This window comes from Ahaetulla prasina, chromosome 1 (genome assembly GCF_028640845.1).
Source record: "Ahaetulla prasina isolate Xishuangbanna chromosome 1, ASM2864084v1, whole genome shotgun sequence".
In the NCBI taxonomy this organism is placed as follows: domain Eukaryota; kingdom Metazoa; phylum Chordata; class Lepidosauria; order Squamata; family Colubridae; genus Ahaetulla; species Ahaetulla prasina.
In genome coordinates, this window is record NC_080539.1 from 73,171,678 (window position 1) to 73,198,067 (window position 26,390).

At 42.9% G+C, this 26,390-nt stretch overlaps 1 protein-coding gene across 9 annotated transcripts; it reads right to left on the reverse strand.

Moving 5' to 3' along the window:
• Positions 1-245: 245 nt before the first annotated feature.
• On the reverse strand, positions 246-23,427 carry VEGFA (vascular endothelial growth factor A). Of its 9 annotated transcripts, none has more exons than XR_009152610.1 (8): positions 22,135-22,266; positions 16,261-16,312; positions 9,922-10,118; positions 8,085-8,161; positions 6,772-6,804; positions 3,775-3,824; positions 2,506-2,637; positions 246-629 (listed from the first exon to the last, which is right to left on the reverse strand). XR_009152610.1 is itself a non-coding variant. In XM_058162262.1 (8 exons), the coding sequence occupies exons 1-8, from the start codon at positions 22,415-22,417 to the stop codon at positions 608-610; spliced, it is 651 nt and encodes a 216-aa protein (XP_058018245.1). In that variant the 5' UTR covers positions 22,418-23,427; the 3' UTR covers positions 246-607. The 9 variants fall into 9 exon arrangements, 8 of the variants coding, with proteins under 8 accessions (XP_058018245.1, XP_058018236.1, XP_058018228.1 ...); XM_058162262.1 differs by lacking the exon at positions 22,135-22,266 and adding an exon at positions 22,352-23,427 and having other exon boundaries at positions 3,753-3,824; XM_058162253.1 differs by having other exon boundaries at positions 3,771-3,824.
• Between the last annotated feature and the right edge of the window lie 2,963 nt (positions 23,428-26,390).

The following is a 26,390-nucleotide window of genomic DNA, read 5'->3' on the forward strand; positions in this document are numbered from 1 at the left end:
AGGTGCCATTTTGGGAATCCCCGGCCATCTCTTCTCGTACAAATGTTTCACCACACGTGAGTGGGGCAGGAGAGTGGGGAGAGGAAGTGAGACCAGCAGGCTTTAGAGGGTCAGGAAGAGTATGAAGAATATATTGAGCAGTATTGACTGGAGTCCAGTCGTAGTTTCTTTCGTATGTCCCAAATAGCCCACTTGTGTCCACAGCAGTTGAGTATATCCAGTGAAGACACCAATAATGTTAGCAATGTTTTAGAAATTCAGTATATATACATATGCACATACATATTCATATACATATACATATACTTCATGTGTATTGGGAGTCCCAAGCATATATCACTCCACTCTCCCTGGCTCTATATCTTAGCAGCATGAGAAGGAAAGTTTTTTTCTGTAAAACCAGTTCAAAACCAAAAGGTGAATCCTGCACGGGTCCTCAGGGAATGTTCCTTCCAGAGTCCATCGTCCATACTCAAAAGTGCTGTGCGCTGCTGATCCTTCATTTTTAGTGTTCATTTGGATTAGTGTTTGTTTTCTGTTTCTGACCAGGTGAGATGTCAGGCTCCAGAACCGAGGCTGTGCCTGCACTCCCTTTCTTCTCTGCTGCTCACCGCCTTGGTTTTTCACATCTGTGAAGGAGAGGAGAGAAGGAAGGAGAGGTTACGTCACTGTGTGAGGGATTCTCAAAAACATTAACATGGCATTAACAGGTGAGAAGGAGCCTCTTGCATTAAAAGATCAGCGAAAGTGTTTTGCCACAGAATAAATCAAAATCCTGTAACAGGGACCAACAGCAAAGAAAAAGAAAAAGCCACGGCATTTCCTCCAGTTTTCTCCCCGCAGATAAGAATACTATTAAGAATAGAACTTCATCTCCAAAGTTGATTTTTACATCCTGGCATGTCTTTCACTCGTACCTGTACAGAAACAATCTACCCTGTTTCGCCACATTAACCTCTTCTGCTGTGTTTTTAAAAGAGGTGCAGCCAAAGCAAGCCGGGGTGCCCTGTGCCAGCAAAAGGGGGAGAAAACAAAGAGCTTAATCCCGCTGCTTGCAGAGGCGGAGATTAGTGCCTAAACACAGCAGCAACCATAGCAGCTGTGTAGAAGCCAGGAAACGAAGAATCAGCTGTGCCCTTTGAGGTCCAGATTTCCTCCCTGCAGTGAAGAGTTCATTTGAAGCAGCCGAGCAGCTGCCAAAGCCAAAACAATCCAACCTATCCTCTGGCACTACTCGAGGGCAACCTGTATGCTGGCCTTGGTTCTAACGCTGGGGCAATTTCTTAATTAGCCATTTCCCACCCCCACTTCTTCCCCTGGGAATAGCCTGGCATTTACTTCAAGGATTATTTCAAACTTCTCATTGGTTAATTTGAGGGGGAACTATAAAGGTCAAGGTCAGACAACTGTCTGGTTTCTCTCCAGGGGCTACTTCTGCACGGTGAACTGTAACTCAAGAAGAGCTGGCTCTCTTCTTGCTGCGGCACTAGGCATCCACACTCAGATTACAGACCTCGCATCTTTCCTCTACACACGCAGCCATGTCTCAAGTCCTTGCCCAGGCAGAGAACTGAGCTACGTGGTATATACGTATAAAGCCCAACGCCATCAGCCTGGCTCTAGGTGAGCGTTTCTGATGTACTAGGAAAGGTAGAACCTCATGCACTATTCTCAAGAGTCGCAGCAAATGTGTTCTGCCTTTTCAGAACCATACTTAGGGATGGTAGGCTGACCTTTGCAGCCACAAAGCAGGTAACACAGGTGACAGTATGCCACCTGCATGACACCAGGTAGGGTATCCATCTGGGATAGATATCCTGGTTTTTACTTGGACCACTTGAGCTCTAGCCAGGCTCTTCACTCTTCTGAATACACAGAAAGAATATAGAGAAGGGGCTAATCACACACTCTTCTTTTTTTTTAAAAAAAACACACGTTCTAGAGTCAAAGAGAAGTGCAGGAAAGAATGCGTGTCTGGATTTATGACTCAGTCCCAGGTAGATTTAATCAGGTCTGCTACAGAGCTTAAAAAGATGGATTGGGACAAGATATTTGCTTTGAGGCAAAAAAAAAAAAATAAGACTGGCAATCTCATTAAACAGCCACTTGCATTAAACAAGGACTTGCCCAAAGGCCATGGAGGACTTCTCCTGAGTGCTAGCAATATGGGAGGAGCCACCTTGTTCCTTAAGAGATGTATTCTAGATTATCTATCATCACCCTACTGACTGACAGTACGGTACAACTCTGCCAGAACAAGGGAAGTTTTAAACTTTAGGCAGATTACACCATCTCTTTCTTTCCCTCTTGCCCAACTGGCCAAGCGGAAGAAAAGAAGGATACTAGAATCCTGGCACCAGAAGCCAGAAGAAGCTCATTCCTTTCTCTATCTCTCTCTAGATGTGTGTTGAATGAATGTGTCTGAGAGAGTAGTATGTGGGGTTTTGTTTTCTGTTTGTTTCTGGGTTGTTGTTTTTTTTTTTTTTCATTCTTCAGGACACAAACCTGCAAGTGCGCTCGTTTAACTCAAGCTGCTTCGACTTGCAACGTGAGTCTGTGAATTTGCAGGAACATTTACAGGTCAAGGGATCCTGTTTGTACAAGTGCTTTCTCCTTTCTGAGCAAGGTTCACAGTGACTGCAAAAAGGCAAAAGGAAAGAGGTCTAAGCTACAGCGCTTTAGCGGGAAGAAATGTACACATGCAACACCCTACACATTGAAGCAACCCTTACCCCCACCCCTTGCCCCTCCCCCCACTCCCAACACTGCTCGGCTGGAGCACTGCTGGGTGGTGGGGGGCGGGACACTCCCAAAGGCATTCCAACACTTACTTGCAATAGCTTTTTTAAAAAGGCAGAAATGGGCTCTCTGCAATGGCCTAATCCACAAATCCTGCATTAGTCCAATTTGCGGTGGAAAGGAGAGCCCCCTTATTGTTAACTGAGGGTCTCTGAGCCAATAGCAAAATAATAATACTTGAGGGCAACTCTTTCTACAGAGAAGCCTGTGTCTTAAAAGAGAGAGAGAGAGAGAGAGAGAGAAACAGGCTTCAGAACCCAGCTGCTCCTATTCAAGTTGTGTCGTTTTCCATACGGATTGAATCAAAACAGCAGCTCTTGAACTCCCTCACCCGCATCACCCCGTCACCTAAGAATGACTGGAAATGCAGGATTTGGTGAATTTGAGATGTAGAAAAGGCAGAGAAAGAGAAAAGGCACCCAATTCTGGCAGAGAGAGAAAGAGAGAGCACTCCCCAAATTTTCCCAGAATCCTCTAGCTCCCCTCTGGTAATGGTTAGTAGTTGCCATCAGTCTCCACACATACACACACAGGCAAACATGCATGAAAGACAAGTATGAAGCTCTTGCTGCCACACCAACAGGATTGTAAGTGACAGCCAAGAGGAAATTAAGGAAGTGGGTTGGGGGAAATCATGTAAGAGCATTTTAGAGGGAAAGCAAGAGAGAAAATAAGAGAAATTTGCCTATCCTTTTAGGTCACTGTGTCTTTCAAAGACCAGAAAAATCCCAAGCAAGAAAAAACAAAAGGATCACAGCTTTTATATACTCCCCAATGTCCCCAAACTTATAGTGCCACCACAAGAACAAGTGATTTGGAGATGCGAGTGAAAATTGTTTGCTCCTTTGATTGTTTAATTAGATGTAATGCAAGCAGGAGTTTTGATTTGAGGGGTGAATAGAAAGAAATGGGTAAAGGACAGAATCTAGAAGCACATGATGCAAAAAACGTACAAATTCTGTGGTTTATACCGGCCTCTCTTGCGCTTTCTTTTTTGACCCTTCCCCTTTCCTCGCTTTGATTTTCTGGAAGAAAAACAAAACAAGCAAGAGAGAGAGAGAGAGAGAGAGAGAGAGAAAGTGCACAGGGGGAGGAAAGGAGAGGAAAAAGAGGGAGAAGCTACCATATGCACTTAGCTAAAGTATAAGCAACTGTGGAAGTCCTTGGAGCTGAGGCATTTCTGCTTTCTTGCTGCGAGTGGTTGTTTTTTTAAGATGGGTGGCCATATAAATCTTTTAAATAAATTTGTTTCTACACTTCACACAACTCAAAAGTTGAAACCTGACAAGCCTCTCAACTTCCTTTCCAATTACAGATCGGCATGTCTCACTTCAAATATGACCCAACCTACAACTCCTACAACTCCGCTCCTTCTCCAAGAAATTGAAATGCCTTATTTTGGCTCCAGTACGGGCCCAAAAAGTCACTTTGGTGGTCCCCAGACAGAATGGGGTCACCATCCTCAGTGAGGAAGAAAAAAAGCGAGCAGCACTTAACAATGTGCGAATGTGGCTCTGTTTGCATTAGCTTGTTTTATGGCTTTCATTTTGACATGCACAAGCTTTACCCTCAGCAAATTATTTCTGAGAATTCCCACTGGAACCATCAGAAAGCCTCACTAGGCTGTTCACCTACAGGCAGGTAACAGTGAAAGATGGGGAGGTAATTCTGCATTCTATGAAAAAGGACGTAAACTATTAATATGCAGTTCAACATCAATTGCTCTGGTCTTACTTACAACATAAGATAAGTATGGCCTGTCTGAACCCATTACTATAGGGGTTATCACTAATAAGCAAAATATCTATGAGCTACTACATACGGGCAGATGAACTCTGATCCCCCTGCTTCTGAAGCCCTTGCTGGTACTAGAGGTTTAAAATAGAGCCAACTAAGGTAAGGCAATGAGATAAGGTTGTTAGGTAAGGCAACAAGGCTAACCTAACTATCATTCCTTGGAAGATGACACAATGTATTTTTTAACAGAGAAACTGAGCCCTGCTGCAAATGCTAGAGAAAGGAATGTATAGGTTTGGTTGTCCACCCTTTCATTAAAAATGGTGATCCTAAGAAACCAACTCTACCGCACAGTTTACCAGTTCATCTGATTTAATATTGTCTACACTATACGCCAGAGTCTCTGGTAGGTTTTCAGGCAAGTGATCTTCTCAGGTCTGCCTGGAAAAACCTTGGGACCTTCTGCAAAGCAAATTTCTACCCACACATGTTAAAGTCTTCCTGTGTACTTTTGAGCATGTATACAGGTCTAGAGCAGCAATCCCAGCCAAGGAGAAAATCAGGTGAAAGTTAGTACCTACTGCTCCAGTAGTAAACTCTGGGAAAAATGCACACGAAAAAATGCAATATTCTCAGGACAATACCTAATACAAAAAAGTACTCCTTTCTTCCAAGAAACAGTTTATTTAAACTTTGGAAGAAAGAGATGCTGTAATAAAGGAGGAAGTCCCTGAGGTTAATGGACAGGATGTGCCCTGGATCTTGTTCAAGCCTCTTGGTTGGCATCAGTTATTCTCTCCTAACCACAAGCAAAGTAAGCATCACAAGAACACAGAACTACTAGCAGGGCAGAGGAAGCATGTTTACTTCAGGAAACTTTCACAAAGTTTTACATTCATTTATGCCACATTCATCCAGAGGCACACCATGAAAAAGGCATCAAGCATAAGAGGAATTTTAGCTTAACCCAAACCAGAGGGAACCCGATACCGATATAGAGATTTGCAAAGCAAAGTAAGCCACCTGAAGGAGTGGAAAGCTATAGTCCCAGAGGGAAGACTGTGGCCACGGTGCTCACTCAATCACAACACTTTTACATCTCTGAGTCACTCTGCCATTCAGCTGAATAACATGTGCACCAGAAGAGTAAGCCAAGCTAGCAGTATTTCCCTGGGCAATCCACTGATGGCTCCACAATGTGAATTCATGAGAATTCAATTAAGTTAGGACATGTATGAGAACAGCACAACTAAAAATATCCTCCCCAAACCCCATTCTCTCTCTTTCTCCCCCAGCTTCCAAGCCAAATTCCAGACCATGAACCATCTTAATATACTCTTCACAGTGCATGCGTGCATGCATTTATTTCTAAGCTAGAGCTTGAAAAAGTATATCCATATTTGATTAGGCTGGCTAATGTATAGAGAAGAAAACTATTTTATCATTCAATAACACTACACAAATCTCAAGGTAGATGTCAGTTTTACATTACAAGATCAGCTACCTCCATTTCCACAACATAACTCATCTACAGTCACCACAATGCAGTATTTCCAGATGCTTTGAACTACTATCTCGTTGGCCCCAGGCTGCAATACCAATAACCCGGGATAGATATTCTAAAAGCACTATAGAGGCACCATGCTGGGGAGTGCTGGCAATAAAATGAATATAACTCTCTCTATTCCATTTTTCATGATTGATATGCAAAGTTAATTCACATCAGAACACTACCCACCCTTTGATTGGGCATGTGTGGCTTTTGGTTCATGAAAGGGCAAACTCCCTTGTTCTAAGTGAGATAGCAGAGCCCACATGCACAGCCTTAATGTTAGGCATCTATGAAAGTTGCTGTGAACATCAGCAAGTTTTCATCAAAGCAGCAAAGAGAGGGGAGGGCAATGGTGACCAAATGCATGTGGAAGGAAAGTTTCAGCTAGAATCCATTTGAAAAGGGATAAAAGCTTTCGGTTAATTCCATGCTGTTCCTGACATTTTTTTTATACGTAAACAGTTTCAAAATGGCCTCAAGGCATAAGGGAACCACAGCTGTCAAAGCTACATGTGTGACTGTAGCTAAGAGGAACGGATTCAAGGTATAATTTTTTAGATTATTTCTTTTTTAAAAAAAACAAAAAACAGCAACAACCAGTTCTTATTTGTAGTGATCTGGGAAAGAAAGGAGAGAGATCACCAACACCAATTTAGGGGAGGGATATAATCTAGGTCACTTACTTTTCTTGTCTAATTCTGACTTCTTTCTTTTGTCTATAATGGAAGAAAGGACGAGCAGGATTAGAAGGGAACTAGCAATAAATACAAAGATACCATCCACGCTTTTACCACCCCATATTCAGCAGCAAACATAACAAAGGATGATCTTTCTGCCTTCCAGCACTGCCTGTCTCAGCCTTCCAAATGTTCCAGACTACCAATTCCATTATCCTTGTCAACTGGCAATGTTATCTGGGGATAATGGCAGCACAAGCTTAAAACGCCAGGCTGGTGAAGGTTGGCCTTAATTATGACAGCCAAGGGCAGAAAAAGAAACACATTTCTTTCTGACCAAATTAAAACACTGTTCAGATGTTATCCCCAAATATATGCATTAAAAAGTCATACCTTTTGTCCTCGCCCCCAATATCCCCAACTCTATTTCCCTTTGCCCAACATTAACTAAATAACAAAATCTGAAGGGAAATTTTGTACACGTTGACATGAAAATGAATATAATTTGCATTGACGTCAGAGCTCTGCCTTATACGGATCTATTTATTATTAGATTTATATCCCACTGTTCTTTTGCAAAACTCAAGGCAAAATATACAATATTTCTGTCTTCTATTTTTCCTACAATAAACCTGTACGGTGAGTTGGGCTTCAGAGGTGACTGGCCCAAAGTCACTGAACTCACTTTCATGCCTGAGGAGGATAAGAACTTGCAATCTCTGGGATTCTGGTCCAGCCACTTTAGCCACTACACCAAAGTAGCTCTCTTGATTGTAATCATGTTCTCATGATCGTGTAAACTTATATACATCAAAGGTTGGGGGTTAAGGGTTCAGAGCACATAGGGACATTAGGCACAACCCAATCAGCTGTTTACTCAGTTGGAGCAGAACAGCAATACAATGTTTCTCAACCAGCTGCTGGTTCTCAATTGCACCTACCCAAAGAATGTACCAAGCAGCCAGTGAAATTTCCATGACAGCGACTGAGAGCATGTAAGCACACAGATTTATTTTGTGACCTAGATGCAGACCCATAAGGAATGCTTCTCCTGCTGAAGCAATGTTGATGCCACTGAGGTTTCTTAAGATGAAAAGTTAAAGCCTTCCTGTTATTGGGCAGTGGACTTACATCATCTGCCAATCAAGATAAATGAAATCACCAAGCCAATGGCTAGCAAGGAAAAACCCTTCCTTGCTAGTACAAAGCAGAACACAAGACTTTGGGTGGATAGGTGGATACAGGTGGGCAGCTGGATACAATTGGTACAATGGCATAATTCTTCTCCAAATTCAATCAGAAAAGCTCTCCGTCCTCACCTGCATTCACATTTACTGTGCTGCTGGAAGCTCATTGGATGTATATGCTGGCTCTGAAAGTGTTTGAGTTTCATGATCTAGAAGGAAAAAAAGGAGGCAGAAGGGAGAAAGAAAAAAGAGGAACAGTGAGTCACGTTTACAAACGGATAATGTTCAACAGCCATCTCACAAAACAAATAAGCAAAATAATGCTAAAACAGGGGGCAAAATCAAGGCTACATGAGTTAGCATCCTTAAGCTGCCATCCTATCCCCATGTTACCCTCTAAGCCAATATTTCTTAAAACTCAGCAACTTTAGGATATGTGGACTTCAACTACCAAAATTCCCCAGCCAGCCATTGCTGGGAGTCAAAATCCGTACATCTTAGAAGTGTAAGAAACACTGCTCTAAACTCCTGAGCAGGAAAGTATAGGAAAATGCTCAAAAGCAATAAGAAATGCCAAATTCTGATATGAATGACCATGCCAAAAAAGGACAATTTAGTCTCTGTTTAGCAATCACAATTGGGTTTAGCAAATAGGCTTATTAATCAAATCAGTCATTAAGGTGAAACCATGACTGTTTATGATCTTCAGTTTTCCTTTGTAAACCTGCAAACTGGATTGGTTATAAAGTCACTTTTTCATCCCTATAATACCTACAAACAATCACTAAACGAGGTAGTCACTAAACAAGAACTAGTTTGTAAATGGGCCTCATGGCCAGAAGTTTAAAAGTTAAAATGTGGGGGTTTTTTTCTCTGCTCTCCAATTCTAAAATCTGGATTTATTTAAAGACAACAAAACAAGGCATATATAGAATAACAGATCTGGGGCAAGTAACATGGCTATTTGGTTTATCAGGCTAACTACCAAAGTTTTTTTTAAAGTGTTTGGAAAGTGTAGCAAATACAGCAACCTGAAGCCTGAAGCCTGAAATGTAGTTGTTATTACATGGGTATGCGATCTCTATATCTCTCTGTGCATACATGTGTATTTAGTAATATAGTCAAAAAGCCATCTCTGAATTTTCAGGGGGACTTACATTCAGGTTCAAATGAATGTGTACAAAGCACATCCCCTCAGTTTACTAGCCTTCCCTTTGGAGCATCATGGTAGCCACAGCCGTGTTTATAATTCTTGAAATAACAAAGGCCACCAGGGCAATTTCTTTTCTGTTCTATTTGGGGTGGGGGGCTGTTTTTGTTTTTAATGTTTGGCTGCACTTTTTGTAATCTCAGAAGCACTTCTGACCTGCTCATATTGCCAAGGGACAACGTGACCTAGTCACGTTGCTCTGGTCACATTAAAAATAGGTAAAAGCTAGGTACCGTCTAGCCTATCAAAAAGAAGGATGGGGGAAGGACATGATAACTTTCTTTAGTATTTGTGGGGCTGTCACAAACAAGAGGGTGTTGATTTATTCTCTAAGGGCAGGAAGTAATGGGTGTAAAAGATGCAACCTAGAAGTAAGGAGAAATTTCCCAACAGTGAGAACAACTAATCAGTGGAATACCTTGCCTCCTAGTGTTGTGGGTGTCTCTCACTGGAAGTTTTCAAAACTAGACTGATTGAGATGGTATAAGGCTCCTACCTTGAGCTGGGAGTTAAGACTAGAAACCTCTGATGTCCCTTACAGTCCTATAATTCTATGATTCATATTTCTCTATTCTTTCCACATCCAAATGGTTACCAGTATATTAGGAGCTGGGTGTGGTCCCAGACCACCAGTTGATCCTTCCCAAAATTATAGAAACCATTCATAGTGGAATTTATTAAAGAAAACAAGGCAAAACTGCAGGCCAAAAGACTCTTCCTCATTGCTAAGTTGCCTTGACTGTTAAACCATAGTCTCACCTCCATGGTGACATTGTACACCTCTGTAGGCACACATTCTAGCGCTTCATCATTACAGCATCCTGCACATCTCATCAGGGGCACACAGGATGGTTTGAAGATGTATTCCACCTCATCAGGATACTCCTGGAAAATATCTACCATGGTCTCAATTGACCTGCAGGCACTGCGCTCAAAGACCTTCATAAATGAGATAACTAGAAAACAAAAGGGAGGCAGAAAGGAAAAGGAGGGATTAGTTAAACTTATTCTATGAAGTCTAACATTAACATTACAATGTAGTATAGCCAGAGACTTAAGGCGCAAGGACCACTGACTCTGCCCCTGGATTCTTATCTAACAGGCTCACCAAAATACAGGCTCTCAGTAAATGCATTAGCCTACTTAAAATGTACTTAAGGCCTAAGAAGGCAGACTATAGGGATTGTGGATGAGCAAGATATGACGAATCACTGACAAGTTTAGCATCTGTCTCGTCTGAATTTTAACCAGCTAGACACTGAATGCATTTGCAAGATGAAAATAAAAGTGATTCATAAGGCCACAAGTCTCAGGGCATGGTGGCAGCTTGTTAGAGAAGCTTTACCTTGAAGTGAATGGAAAGGGAACCTGGTCATTTCAGAAACCCAGAGCCTCCAACAGTGTCCCCTCACATGTAAAATAACGTAGCTCCTAGTTGATGTTAGCCTAACAGATTCTCTCAAAGGCACAGCAGGACCAAATACAATTTCCTCAGAAAATTTTCTGCAGTGGGAATATCACATTTTCCAGGGCTCATCACACAGTGCCATGCAGCTGGAAAATATACTTCTCCCTTTAACTTCTGGTCCTATACTGCTCCCAAGACTATATGGAAAGTAGCTGGAGAAGAAGTAGAAACTCATTCTTGACTGTACTGCACACCACTCATGTAGTTTTCAGCACAAAAATCAAGGAACTTGATGGGAGGGAAGGTCCCCTTCCCTTCCATAAACCCACGCCGTAACATTTCCTGACCCCCTCCAAAATGTTAGTTTTACTCCAGCACAGAAATGCCCCTCATTTATGTTTCCAAACTACAAAGAACAAACAATCACCTCATTCCCCCCTCAAAAGGGCTGCCACCATTCTGTGCACTCTGGTTGGCTGGCAAAACATTTTCATAATTTTATATTACCCAAAGGGTCTCATCATTTGCTTCAATTACTGTAGAATTTGATGTGCAGTAATTCTGGACTGGATTGAGGCTACAATCTAATTGAAACTAAAGCTCCAAAGAACTTTAGTGCCCCTTATTTAGTCCAGATATACCTCGTTATGATATTTACTATTAAGTTTTAATGTTAGAAAGATGTTTAGGATTGCCTTCTTCAATGAAACAAGAGAGGTTCTACCTGGGAAATTATGTATTTTATTCCAGCCCAGTCATCAACACTGAGCTCAGCCTTCATCAATTACCAACCAGCATGGCTAATGGCTGGAAATTCTCGCAGTCATATCCAAAGCATCTGGACAGCCTACAGTTAGGGTTGAGAAAGTCTGGTCCAAATATACAGGAAAAGGAACATGAAATTGGAATTCACACCAGGCCCATTTTTTTTATGCAACACAGGGAGAAAAAAAGAATGCAAGGTCCCCAGCCCTAACAAATTTATACATACACACGAACACATAATTCTACCATGACCAGGCTAACGCTAACGGTTCATTGCGAAACAGAGGACAGGAGATAAAGAGACACATGGCTCAATGCAAGATGCATGGCTCAATGCAATACAAAATCTATCTTCCAAACCGAATATGAGATTTTTTAAGCAAAACATGGGCTTCTGCCTGTTCCTCCAACAGGCACATTAGAAGCAGCTAAGGGAGTTCTTACAGAAGCAGGAGATACTGTTTGACCTAAGTGCCTTTTTTTTTTTTTTGCCTTCCTTCCAAGGCCTGCAGTGTCTGCGTTGATAACCCAGTGTGATAACAAGCACAAATTGCTTGCATCATGGAAAAAACAGAAACCAGTAAGCGTTTTGAACAGTCCTGAACCTGTGACAAACCAGCATAAAGGTTGCTCCACTGAAGCGCAGGCACGTGCTGGGGGTGGGGAGAGGGAAGAGAAGAGACAAGAGCGCTGCCTGGTGAGCTCAGGGCTCTTGGTAATTGCGGAAAGTTAATTCTTGGTCATGTGGGGCTGAGAGGGCCACCATCTGAGGAGGAGCCTGCCTGGGATTTCTACTGGCTGCCCAGCCTAAGTGCCTATTTAAAGAGACAGTTGCTCAGAGAGAGAAAATGTGTAGTGACGGGCAGTCTCCAGCTCAGAAGGAGTACTTCCATCCACAGCAACCTTATGTCCAAGCCTGAACTCTAGTATCAGCCTCTCAGGCCTTCTGGGATTAGTCTGGGCCAACTCCTCCTTGTTCCCCTTCAGGTTGACCTTAATCTTAAAATGCAGCTATCTATAAACTGGAGAATTAAACAATTTAGTGTCTGGAAAACTTGTCGGCACATAGCCAGACATGTAACGCCTTGCTGATTATTCACTTCTTTCTGAGCATCAGGAGCGCAAGAAACTTTGTCATAATAACACTGAGTTGAAAACATCGTGCATCTGCATTCGGAAGAAAGCTAATAGACAGAGACAAAGACGGAGCATCTCAAACAACTTGCCTCTCGTGCCGTGAAACAAATTCAACAAGTTTTTCCACGTGCAGGTAGTCCTCGACTTACAACCACAATGGAGCCCAACATTTCTGTTGTTAAGTGAGACATTTGTTAAGTAAATTTTTCCCTGTTTTACAACCTTTCTTGCCTCAGTTGTTAAATGAAGCACTGCGGCTGATCAGTTAGTAACCCGGTTATTAAGTGAATTCCCCATTGACTTTGCTTATCAGGTCACAACAGGTGACCTTGGGACACAGCAAGTCATAAATATGAACCAGCTGCTAAGTATCTGAATTTTGATCACATGATCATGGGGATGGTGCAAAGGTCACAAGTGTGAAAAACGGTCATACGTCACCTTTCTCAGTGCTGCTGTAACTTTGAACGGTCACTAACTGAACTGTTGTAAGTCAAAAGGCTTCCTGTAACGAAATCTTACGCCCCAGATACTTACTGCAGGGGATGTATCCCAAATAGGGCTCAGTATGAAAGTACCTACTGTCTTTGCCTGAGCAACTAATTCACCCTTTAACTTCATCACAAGTCTTTATTTATTAAATTTATATGCAGCCCATCTCACCATCAGGTGACTCTAAAATCTCTCTAACGATAACTAAATGGCTGTCCTAAATTATTTAGAATTTTTTAAAAAAAGAAATGCAAAGTAGTATATAACCTGTGGATCATCCAAAAAAATGCATCTTATGTCCACATATAGTTGATAGACATTTAGCACCTTCTACAGAGGTTTTTTTTTCTTGCTTCATCACTTTCAAAGTATAAATATGGGAAAAGGAGAAGGACAGTGGGGGAATTATCAACTTCTAAAAACTGATTATCATCATAACAATATGAAAAGTGAATAAAGGCACCTTCTTATTTCTGAATTATTTGCTTATTTCCTATGTAATTATGAATTACATGAAATTTAGTTCAGTATCTCAGTGATATCAAACCTAGAATGCCCCCTGAAATAGTAAACTCCATAGCTGGCACACTCCATTAAGATATCAATTCTATCAAAAAGCATTATTCTTCAATTTCATTTGGAAGTAACATCCCTAAATTAACTTGCCAATATAGTAGCAAAAGAACCCTACAAAAGCAGATTCAATGCAGACACATCAACAGGGGGGGGGAAAGTTAAGAAATTGCTTTGTCGCTTCCCATCCTTTCATGTGAATGATATTCAAACAAGAAAAATGGTACAAAATAATGAAGAGAGATGTAAGATTTTAAGAGAGACTGGTCACTGATACACAAGCAGAAAGAGGCAATTACTTGGTTGCTGGCCTTCTCATTTGCAGTTTAACCTGTAATTATGTGCAGTCTTAAATAGTCAAACTCAATCATCTGCATCTTTAAAGCTTCACTGTGAGTCCCCCCACCAATAACCTACTCTACGGTTCTACAGAAACCCAAGATATTTATTATCTCGTAGTGCAAAATTACTGCAGCAACTGTTTTGCAGTTGCTTGCTAATCACATCCCTTGATATTCAATTATGTCAATTGGATCAGGACTCAGTAAGAAAGCCTGGTTTTATCTGGCTACCAATTGACTAGGTGACATAACGCCTAACCTTTAAGCAGAAGGAAAAATGTAATTATGATAACCTGCAAAACCCTTGCTGGCCTTTTCTGAAATGCAGCATTCCTCAGAGTTCGTATCAGTCTCTGAGCTCAAAGAAACCCAAACAACTCCCTTGTGACAGAGTAGCCCCACAAAATACAAGCCCAAGCAGTGGTTTTCTCACATATGCAGAAAAAGGAACAACCGTGTATTCATTTTCAGGGCAAAAAAAAAAAGTTAAAACCAGAACAGCCATCAGATTACAATATAAGGGTGTGCTCTTACAAAGTTATGCCCCCCTAAGACTCTGACAACACTCCTCTCCAAGTTCACCAGGCCAAAAACTTGATTGCAATTGAAACTAACCTTGGTAAGAGAAAAGGCTGCCCCCTGCTGCTGTTTAACTCTAAGAACAGCAGCAAGTGCCACTCCCTGAATGCCCCAAACTAAAGGGATTCCACAGCAGAATTTCACACTGTGGAAAGCAAGTTGATTGCTATGAATCTTCGAGTTAGGTGACCATCTACTGCCGAAAGCTTCAAAGGCTGGGAGGATTGATACTAAGTTTAAACAGTGCTCCCTGCACTGTGAACCTCTTATCAGTAGTTTAGAAGCTGCCATTATTCCCTGAATCCCTCTCAATTTCTTTACTTGTAGTATATCTGATTTCTACATCTCCTCCTTTCTTTCCTTCCTTCCTTCCTGCCACATATTTTGCAAAGTACTGTGTAAGATTTGACGGTTATTGAATATCTTCACAAATTGTCTTTGCTGAGGCATTTCTTTGTGAGAAATCACTTGCAAGACCCAAGTCTAATAAGAATTTGGCTAAAAGACAAATTGCATTTAGACCCACACTGCCAAATATCAGAGTATCATGGCTCCACATATAACAGAACTTTTTGTAGCAACCTGATAGCTTCCCGACTGCAGCTTCCATAATCCTCATCCAGTGTGAGCAAACATTTCCACAGATGCAGATCCCACAGGAGCCGGGCTGGAGATGGCTGGTCTAAATTTTTAGAAGCACAATGGAGTTTTCATTCTATTCCATTTTTGACATATTCAAATACAATATCCAACAATACAGCAAGTGCAGTTGGTTGTAATGGCCTATTTGCAAAAATGCTCCTAGACTCAACCTTAAGGTGCAGGTGATTCTTCTAAACGCACCAACAGCAAATGCAGAAGAAATCACCATTCCTTACAGTTGGGCATATCCCCATGTAGGCATGTAGCACTGTGGTTTTTAAAAAGACGGATCAACCTTCTCATAATTGTTTCTGGAAAATTATCCGTTCAGTTAGCCAATGCCATGTTCCTTGCAAACTTAATCACTGATAGTTTGATAACTTTTTTGTGTGTCTGAGCAAAACAGCATGGGTCAAAGGTCTGCCAGCAAAAAGATGAGAGGCAAGAAACTTTCAAAGTGACTTCACTTTGTATATCATGGTGAATTCTTCCAACTATTATTCCCAGAGTTGCTGAGATGCCTGAAGTTTTAAGTAAAGTTTAAAAAAAGACTAAAATGCCAACATTCCAGTCCAATATATTCTCCCTGACAACCTTCTTCAGCTGGATATTCTCCATGTAGAGGTTGAACTCCTGCCATTCACAGCCTGTGTGATCTGCAGCTGTACTCCAATACATCTGGGTTGATAAGGTTGTTCTTTGAAGTTTAATAAAAACATGGTGTTATCGCATTTCTCCTTTAAAGCAAAATACTGTTGTGCATAACTACAGCTGCTTGATAAAAAAAAATCCTGGGAAATCTTGAAACCAAAGATGTCAAACCTGGCAACTAAAAATCCCCCATTGTCTTCATTTAAACATTTTCAGTGTAGTCATGCTGGAAATCTTTAGTCTACTTCACTCCAGTTAGTGATGTCACTTCCATTGTTTCTGTCCACAGAATTGCAGTCCAACACTACCTTCATACCACACCCTCACATATATTCATTTTCCAAATGTTAGCAACGTAAGCGAGGATTCCCTTCCCAGCAGTCCAACTAACGGACTGATGCCAGTTCATCTCTTCCTTCTCAAACCATCAACACATTCAGCTTCTTGAAGGGACCCTTATTATATACTCATCAAAGAAGAGAGAGAGAGAGGGAGAGATAGCACACTTACCTTCACCTTGTTGCCTCTCTCCATCCCCCTGGGCAGGAGCAGCCTGCAACACCTGCAAAACCAACAGAGAACTAATCAGAACACAAATCCGGTGCCCTCACCCTACAAACCCTGAAGCTCTTTTTCAATCTTAATCACTTTGCAGGTTTCAGTAATAGAGATCCGAATCTGTTGCATTTTGCAGAATACAAAAGCAAACCAAAAATGGCACATGCCAATTATATTCTAACACCCATTTATCTGCAGAAAATCCAGAAAGAAAATGCACCTGAATTCTGAACCAAAAACATTTGTTGGAAAAATGGAACTTAATGGAGACTTTTTGCTTCTGTTTCTGTAGTGGTGGTCTACGAAATAAACTGTACATGGCCAGATTCCATGTCCATCTGCTTTTAAAAGTGTTGCATACCATGCCAGCATTCCCACTTCGATTCTCTACACCTGGAAAGTGCCAAGTTGGCAAACCATGGCTTACCTGTTGCCTAAAAGGTTAAATAATCATTGACTTTTGAAATTGCATTTCAGCTGGCTTACTACATTTAAGTTGCTTTTATGATTCAGTGCTAATGGAACTATTTTCTGGGGGGAAATGCTACAGAAAGATATCACAGCCCTTTCAGGGCCTAAAAGGGAGCTAAAATATACAGAGATATTAGGGAAATACAGGTTTTACCCTAGCAAAACACTGAGTTGTCATTTTCTAAGTATGCAAGAAAAGTAGATTTAAGCTATTATCATACTCTAGACAAGGAAGATCCCCTGGGGTACAAACGTGAGAAACCAAGATCTCTATTCAGTAAGAACCAATGCAGCTATATATCTGCTCTCTGTACTTGAGACAAAAAGAAGAACTCAAAAAGTTGTCTCAGACAGCACTCTCGCTTTTCTAGGCAGCAGAACGATCTGCTTTAAGGCATTTACTATTATTAAGATCAAAATCTACAACATAAACCTGAACAGGGGAGATGACTGGCAAAAGAGAAAACAATGTTGGTGACCTTCTAAAAATGACACGACAAGAAATCTGAATGTCAACGTTTCAGATCTCTGGGGTACTTAACCAAGGTCATTAGCCCAGTTACAGCAGAGAGGAAGAACCAGCAGGCCCTACTGATTTGCAAATTATGGAGTCGGGATCAGCCAGTGGATTTCAAGAGCAATCCAGCTGGTTCACTAGGCTGTCAGCAAAAGGTAACAGAGGCTAAGAGTGCAATGCTGCATGTCTAATTGTTGCACTGTCTACATGGGTCCCTTCTAAACTGATACCCCCTACCTGATTTGGGACTACAATTCCAAGAACTTCCAGCCTACGTGGCCAATGACTAGGAACTCCTGAAATTGGGGAGGATTGATCTGCGGGGATGGCCCAACAGATAGAATCCCTTGGATCTGCAAAGAAAGGTGCCTGGCAGCACACGGGTGACAATGTTCCTTTTTTAAACTGACCAAGATTTTTCTATCTCTGGGTGAAGGTCACAGCAACTTTACAAACAAGGTGGGGGAAGTCGAAGCTTAATCACCAAGGCCTTCATGGGCCAGCAAGCTGCTACAATCAGCTCTGAGCACAACCTCCCTTGCGTCTGAAGACGCTTCAGACAGGCAGCTCTCTGGTGAGGTGGCAAGTTGCCACAGCTCCTTGTCAAGGCAGGTGTCCGCCCATTTCTCTAGCATCGCGTAGAGCACGTAGTCTTTATGAGCCAGCAGGCCGTGGCAGGCTGTCCTGGGATTCCTCCATCTGCAGGATGGGACTGTGGCAAACACGCTGCCCGCAAGTGCCCTGACTGAGCAGCCAAGCATGCAGCCCTGCCATAACTTGGTCAGAGCTCTGGGGAAGGAGACACCTCCGGCTTTAAATCTTCAAAGCTCTGCTTGGGTCCTGCAGCATCAGCTAGAAACTTATTCCATACGTCTGACCTAAAGCTTCCCAATGCTGCTTCACCTTCTCCAAAACAGCTTTCTCCTTCTCTCTTTCAAAGCGGGGTGAGGGTGGGGGTTGTGAAGATCATTTAGGAAAGAGACCTGAAAAATCACTAGAAGAGATTCCAGATTGCAAATAGGGACTTGGTATGGTCTGTGTCCATCTTCCTCCTCCCGGCTTTTTTTTTTTTCTCTTTCAAACTACCTATCAAGGCAAGATTACTATTTCCTGATTAGCAGAAACTGGAAGCAGCATATTCACCAATCAGACAAGGAAAAGGAACCCCATTAGCCATCACACCCGTACAATCTATTCACACCATTGCTCGTGCCATTTGCCTTTGAATCTAGGAGCTATTTATACAGCAGAGTCACCTTGAATCCATTTGAGAAATCTGAAGGTTCTTCTCTGCTCCTATGCTGATGAATTACATTTCCTCTGGTCAATGCTGACAGGCTGTTAACCCAAGTATCAGGGCATTAAATGAAGGGTCTAAATCTTCTCCGGTTCCCATCAAAGGAAGGACAAAACAAACTTTTTTTCTCAAGGGACAGTTGCCCTTTTGAAGGTCACATTGCTTGTACCCATCTCTTTCCCCTGGCCTGAAGTTTTACTCATTGTTTCCCTGTTAAGACACTTAATTGTCTTGCTGTTAGATTTTTCAGCAGCACAGACAATAGGAGAAATATCTCCTTTAAGGCTTGAGCAACAGCAAGTTGGCAGGGAGCTTCTATTCTTATATCCTACTCATCCCTATATGAAGCAAGGAAAAGGTTAACTCAATAAATTGCTTCTACACACACATACGCACACACTTCCTATTCTTTCACATCAAAACCATTCTTTCTCTAGCTTTCTCCTCCCCCTCCCCCTAATCTCAGCAGCCTCATTAAAAGAGCTTTGTAACTGTTTTGGACTGGAGCAAACAATCCAGCCACTTTGGGAGGGCCCCTGGGACTAGAGTTAAAAACCCATGCCATCTTAGGTGCTGGGGGTGCGGGGTGGGGGGGGAGGCTCCCTTTTTTTGCCTAAAATGCTGCAGTTTCCCCTCCCTCCCCCTGCTATGCACTCAAAGGAGAAAGAAAGTGCAATGGCCCAATAAGGAAGGGATTTCTGACATGGCACAAAGAAGAGGGAAAACGAGTAGGATACACCGAAGAGGGCTGCGACACCCACTTTGTATTGGGAAGAGATATTACAGGGAGTTTTCCACCTTTGGCTGCAGGAGGAAGGTGACCCACTGCCTTCCCTCAGAAACAGCAGCTGGGTGGTAAGCAGGAGCCCCAATGTGGCCTGAGCAAAAGGCTGATGGCTGTGAGATCATTAGCAGTCTGGTCACACGCTCTTCTTTCCACCCTTACTGTTTGATCTTTGCTCAGTCCAACCAGAAAGATGTCTTGAGAGAGAGCCCCAGGACTTGCTCACTGCAACAAACTTAGTATCACCACCGATTACATCAGGTAATAATAAAAGGGGGCTAAGTATTGCCAATGTAGCAAAACGAAAGGCAGGCAGATTTTGGTCTGGATCTTCAGTCTTTTCATCCATGGGCCTTCTCACCATTAACACATGCTTCACTCCAAGAGTAACACTTTCAAAAGTGATTAATCGCTTGGGGGAATGGGGGGGGTGCACCATTATTACAGCCAACAGATGAACTGTAAGAGGAAACCAATGCCCTGCATTTCTTTCACCTGACTTATGAGCTCACAACTTACATTAAGCTACACTGTGGTTTGTTTGGCTTTGACTGATTGCTTTTTTGAATCCAGCCATTATGGTGTGTCAACCATGGGTTAAAACTTCACATAATATATCAAAAAAGTTAACTGTGGCTTTATTCAACAAGTCAAGACTGGATATTTTATTTATCAAATTTATATAGCTGCCCATTTCACCAGAAACAAGTCTGGGTAGTGAACAGCAATCCAATAAATAAAACAATTAGTTCCTAATAGTATTATGTAATAATTAATAAAAGCATTAAAGCTATGAAATCAGTTTATATTATTAATAAAAATTAATAGTCCCTAATAACTTATAATATAAATGCTATCTCACTTTCAGCAAAAGATTACACTTGACTTCCACTCTCTTAAGATGCCATACTGCTTAGAACGTAATTCTCTTCTCACCAAGTTTTTTCCTTCCATGTTTCCAATATAGGTTAAGCTGTTTCAAACCTACTGGGGTCAAAAAGTGCAAATGCATTTATTGTCTGCTCCCCAGAGATTCATACTTCATATACTATATCTGCTTTGGGTTGGTAATATATAAGACTATGGCACCTAGTAATTTACCTAAGTGATTGTCAGGTGCTAAGAGTTGAAGATCATCTCTTTACTTAATTGAGGGGGTCATATATATTTCTGATCATTCCATTGTTCTCCCTCTGTGTACTTTTTTAATATTCTATTTTTACTTGTCTTCACAGAAGTTCATGCATAAATCAGTTTTCTTAATCTTGTGGCATCCAGACATGCTGGATGAAATCTCCCATCACTGGGCAGATAAAACCGTATAACTTGAGGACCATTTTAAAAAGCAAGGATGGCCATTTCAAATTAACCCATTTACAAGTTTTTCACAAAGAACATCTCCTGTCCTGAACAGATGAATGCGCTGCTGGGCTGTCACTTGCATGAATCTGGACTTGAGCAGCTTGGAATGCTTGTGACATCTAACCAGACTGATCTGAAATGGCAGGTATCTGACATCTGTGGCTTGTGGGGGGGGGGGAAGTTAGAACTATTTCTACACTCTTGTTTAACATGACGCCACCAAGTGACTTATTGGCTGGAGATGAGAAGACTTTTGGTCCAAGATTTCTGAAAAGTGGCAAAGGGCAGCATGCCTGCATTTGAAATGAGAGTTTTAAGATTTCACTTCTCTCCCCTAAAAACCACCATGGAAAATTAATCCACATCCCCTTCTCTTTCTTTCTTTTTTTCATTTCTTTCTTTCTTGTGAAACAACTACCTAACAGCCAACAGGAGCTCAACCCAAGGAAACGCTACAACCATCCAGCTTATTTAATTCCTTTAAGGAGCAAGTCAAAAGCTCCTGCTAGCGGGGTCTTCGGGTAATGGCCTTTACCGTACTTTTATAATAAGGAAACGAATAAAGATGAGAGGAGTTTAGAATAGGGGGGGGGAGAGGAAACGGTATAGAGAAGGAACTCTTATTTATGGAAACTCAGCAGGGTCGTTCCGTCTGAAAATCAATCTGGACGAGCCACAGAATTCATTTGGCGGTCTTTGATCTCTGTTTGCTTTTGCAAGGCAGGAATTTTGAACTCCGGTCAGTAAACCTGCCTAACTAACTAAAGCAAACAAGCCAAAAACACCGCTTTTGCAATGTCAGGAGGAGCGGGGGAGGGGGAGAGAGAGAGAGAGAGAGAGAGAGAGAGAGAGAGAGAGAGCGAGCGAGCAGCGTGCGCACTGCTTGCTGCTGCTACAAGAAGTCAGCCTATATGCTCCGATCAATGACGATGCAGAGACGTGCCTCCTCCGTAGGGCGTCCTTCAAAAAAAAAAAAAAACCAGGTTTCTAAAACTACCCAGCTCTCCAGACAGGAAGAGAAAGGAAACCTACACGGAACGGTCTAAGCTAAACTAAGCTAAGGCAACGTGCAAGAAGGAAGCCAGACCTGCCGGGGTGGGCAAACCGCTTCTGATCTACTTCTCTCTTCCCCCCCCCCCCAGCCCTGCGATCGCACACGCAGGCCCCATGCGGGTGGTGCGGTCACAGCCTTTTTAAAACGCCACAAGGTTTACGGCTTTGCTCGCTCGGCTCAAAAAGAAAAAAGAAAAAGCGGCGGGGGGGGGGGTCGGTGGCCGGTCTTTTGTCGGCAGCCCCCGAAGAGCGCCGAGCCGAGATAGCCGCGTTGGCCCCTCACAAGGTCAACCAAGCACACGCGGGCTGTGAGCGCGGGGCAAACCCGGCCGCGGGTCTTGCCTGGCGCCTTTGCGGACCCGCTCTCCTCCGACGCGTGTGTGGGCTCCCCTTTGGGCCCCGCGATCCCCTCGCGCTCCTCACGCACGTTTTCAAGCGTAACATGCGGCGAACAGGCCATGCGGAGGAAGAGGAGGAGGAGGAGGAGGAAGGCTTCCCCGCTGCCCCAGATCCTCCCGCCCGCCCCCTTCCTTTTTTTTCCTTTTTTTTTTTTTTTTACCTTGGCGTTGTGGAAATAGAGCAGCGCCGCCAACCCCCAATGGATCCAAGTGAGCAGAAAGTTCATGATTCCAGGAGCGAGGGGTGGATCGGCTCGGTCTGGTTGTCTAAGCCCTTCTTCTTTGCTCGGGCGGTCGCTCTGATCAAGCTGAGGGGTTGAAGTGGGGGGAGGGGGGAGAATTTAGACTCTGGTTTCACCCGTCCATAAGCTCGGCTCTCCCGAGGCCCCAGAGACGCAGTTTTGCCCTCGGTTTGCCGCGCGCTCGCTCGCTCGCTCGCTCAAGGTTCTTCGGTTCAGCTCGGTTCCGTTCCGCCGGTTCCGCTTCTCTCCAGAACAATTCCCTCCCGGGCAGCACGGCGAATAGTAACCGATTTTCCTCTTCCTCTGTCTTCCACGCACACTCTAGCCCTCGGTGGCAAGGCACCCACACGCGAGCGCGCTCGCTCTCTCCACCAACACAAGCACCGGGGGGTGGGAGAGAAAAGGGAAAAAAAGGAGAGAAAAAAAAGAAGAAACCGAGACGAAGAAGAAAAGTTTGCCAAAACTTTCAGTGCATTTTTTTCTCCCTTTTCCAAGGTCTCGGATCTTACAGCTGCTATGACTCGCTGCTTCCCAGCTGAAGTTGGATGGTTTGGGTTTGTTTGAACAGCAAGCTTTTTTTTTTTTTAGGAAGAACTCTTCATTCAGCCCTGTTCGATTCGGGTTCCTTCTTCTTGGCTTTAAAAAAAAAAACCTGGGGAAATTCTTTTTTTCCCTCCACCAAAGAGGGCAAAATCCAAGTTCTTTAAGCGAAGAAATTTCTCGGCAGATCAAGGGAAGGGGAATAAATAAAGGGCGAATTAGAAGAATGAATCGCAGATCCTTAGAACGCAAGAAAGACGGAAGGGAGAGAAGGAAAAACTCTGGATCTCGCTTCCCTGCCCGATCTCGCTTATTATTATTATTATTATTTAAACCGAGAGAGCGTCTTCACTTTTATGTCAATGAACGTCTCCGGTCTCGCTCGCTCTCTGTCTCTCCCGAATGTTAGGCGGAGTAGTAGAAGTCCAGCCTGCTCCGGGTAGCGCTGTCTCTCGTTCTCTAAGCTATGGCACTCACAGCTTTTCAGGGTTCGTAGTCCCTCCTCCGCCTCCTCCCTCCCTCTCGTCACTCCTCCTACCTCAGTACCTCTCAATTAAAACATCTCTTGTCGTCGTCGTCGTCGTCGTCCCCCCCGCACCCCACCCCCGCCACACACAAAAGATTTCCTAGGTTTATAATGATGAAAATAAGACAGGGACGTATTTTCTTGTCTATATGCTCTCTTTCTCTGGAGAACGAATGGGCAGCAAATGGAGAGAGAAAAAACCGAGGATCTTTTGGGTCGTATATTCCATTTGAACAGTCTTTAGGCTGGTCCATAATTTCAGTGCAGCAATCTGTAAAAATTAATCGGATCCATCACACGACTAAGAGTCGCGCACTCTCTCTCTCCCCCCCCCCTTAATGATTACTTGCTCTAGAAAAACAAGTAATGGAAAGGAAAGGGATTGGAAGTTAATTACTTTTAGATACCTGTTTTTCTTTTCTGAAAACTCCCAAGTGGCATGAATGGCTGCCCCTCCCCTAATTTTATTCCCTATAAAATATCCCCTATCCTTAGACCCCTGAAATGGGTCGATTGAGAGTGGCTAGCCCAAACTTATCCTGAGGTCAAATGCAAACTTGAACTTGGTTATCCCAGTCGAAGTCTAGCATTTTGACAACTTAGACCACGCCGTCTGAATTCTGATGGGCCTCCTTCGTATTTCTTTTTTCCCCCCTGATTTTACAACTGCATGGGGAGAAAGTCACTCTGTCGAGCCCCCTCCCTAACTTTTGGCTTCAGAAAAGACATAAAAGGCTCAAGGGAGCTGGGTGGGACTATGTTGTTGCACCCTTCACAAGGAACAGCTTTATTCTGAGAATGACACAAATAAAACTCTTATTCTACTTGGTGGATACAAATAAATCTCCTTTTATATTTTGGCCAAATACGACAATCACCATTCCCTTTCTCCCCCCCCTCCTTTACTAGATTCTCCAAGCCACCTTTGGTTTTGCAAAGCCATAAGCAATTTTTCACTCCTGGGGAAATAATTTTATTCTATTTGCCAAAAATGTTATTTTAAAATAAAAATCCTGGAAATAAATAACTTTCACATGTTCCAGCTTCATCCGAAGAAAATTAGTACTTGAGGAAAACGGGGAAGGGGGGGCAAGATTGCTGGTGTATGTGAGGAAAGCAGTCTTCAATAGGCATTTGACCGTGGAAGGAAAAAGGACAGATCTCTCACTATGGTTGTAGCACAACCTGGTGGTAGCAATTTGAAATTTGAGAAAATATCCTGTTTTTTCTGAGCAGGTAGGAGAAAGTGGAGGGAAGGAAACTCCTCTAATTTTTTTTTTTCCCACTGCTCCCAGTCAAGAAGAATTTCCATGTAGGAAAAAAGTGAAATTCACATGCAGTTGCCAATACAAACGTCTACTTATGTCACTGTACTAAAATGCCATCTCACAAGCCCCAGCATCCTATATACCATGGGTGTCAAGCTTGCCGTGTGTCACATTGTCATCACATGATGTACCGTGACATTTTTTCCCTTCACAGAGCTGCGGTGGGCGTGGCCTGCATGTGACCCATCCAGGCCGCAGACCACCAGTTTGACACCCCTGTGTAGAGTCACCCAAACATTCTCCTGCAGACCTATAACAAGACTAGGATCACGGTTATATTGCTAGCTGCTTGTAGTGAATGATGCTACAAAGTTACTGGGAACACTCCTGATCTATATTAGGTTTGGAAAATAACCGATTAATTGATGACTTAACAGTTACTATAATGCTTCATGTATGTCATTCCCCCCCCCCTTCCATGACATTAAGAATGTATAAGTTGCTGGCAGTCTGGAAGGAGGTCAAGCATCTGCATCCCTTCCAAGGTCTTTGGGAGCTACATGTGGCTTCCAGTTGAGCATCTTAGCTAGATATTTTATAGCCTTATTTGCCCACCTGTGGATTTACTTGGTTATCTCCTGGCTCACTACTCTGGTAGTGTTAAGTGATGCATGAAGAAAGGGAGGCTCTTCACCACCACAACTCTACCAGGCCAAGTATAACAGCTGCAAACCCACACTGGTCAGATGCCAATTGGAAAGCTTGCATCTTTCCTTGCATCTACAGTAGTGGCCAAAATTGTGGAAACCTTTTGGGGAGAGTGTATTTTTGAGATTTGATGGCTAATAACACCAACTTTTTTTTTTCCCACTGCTCCCAGTCAAGAAGAATTTCCATGTAGGAAAAAAGTGAAATTCACATGCAGTTGCCAATACAAACGTCTACTTATGTCACTGTACTAAAATGCCATCTCACAAGCCCCAGCATCCTATATACCATGGGTGTCAAGCTTGCGGTGTGTCACATTGTCATCACAGGATGTACCGTGACATTTTTTCCCTTCACAGAGCTGCGGTGGGCATGGCCTGTATGTGACCCATCCAGGCCGCAGACCACCAGTTTGACACCCCTGTGTAGAGTCACCCAAACATTCTCCTGCAGACCTATAACAAGACTAGGATCACGGTTATATTGCTAGCTGCTTGTAGTGAATGATGCTACAAAGTTACTGGGAACACTCCTGATCTATATTAGGTTTGGAAAATAACCGATTAATTGATGACTTAACAGTTACTATAATGCTTCATGTATGTCATTCCCCCCCCCCTTCCATGACATTAAGAATGTATAAGTTGCTGGCAGTCTGGAAGGAGGTCAAGCATCTGCATCCCTTCCAAGGTCTTTGGGAGCTACATGTGGCTTCCAGTTGAGCATCTTAGCTAGATATTTTATAGCCTTATTTGCCCACCTGTGGATTTACTTGGTTATCTCCTGGCTCACTACTCTGGTAGTGTTAAGTGATGCATGAAGAAAGGGAGGCTCTTCACCACCACAACTCTACCAGGCCAAGTATAACAGCTGCAAACCCACACTGGTCAGATGCCAATTGGAAAGCTTGCATCTT

What these genes read in the sequence shown, in the direction of transcription:
- VEGFA (XM_058162245.1), bottom strand. Translation starts at nt 22,236, where the DNA reads ATGTTACGCTTGAAAACGTGCGTGAGGAGCGCGAGGGGATCGCGGGGC. An exon ending in GTCAGAATTAGACAAGAAAA is followed by an intron (nt 3,825 to 6,771) that starts GTAAGTGACCTA and finishes TTTTTCTTCCAG; the next exon opens with AAAATCAAAGCGAGGAAAGG. An exon ending in TTAAACGAGCGCACTTGCAG is followed by an intron (nt 630 to 2,505) that starts GTTTGTGTCCTG and finishes TCTCCTTCACAG; the next exon opens with ATGTGAAAAACCAAGGCGGT.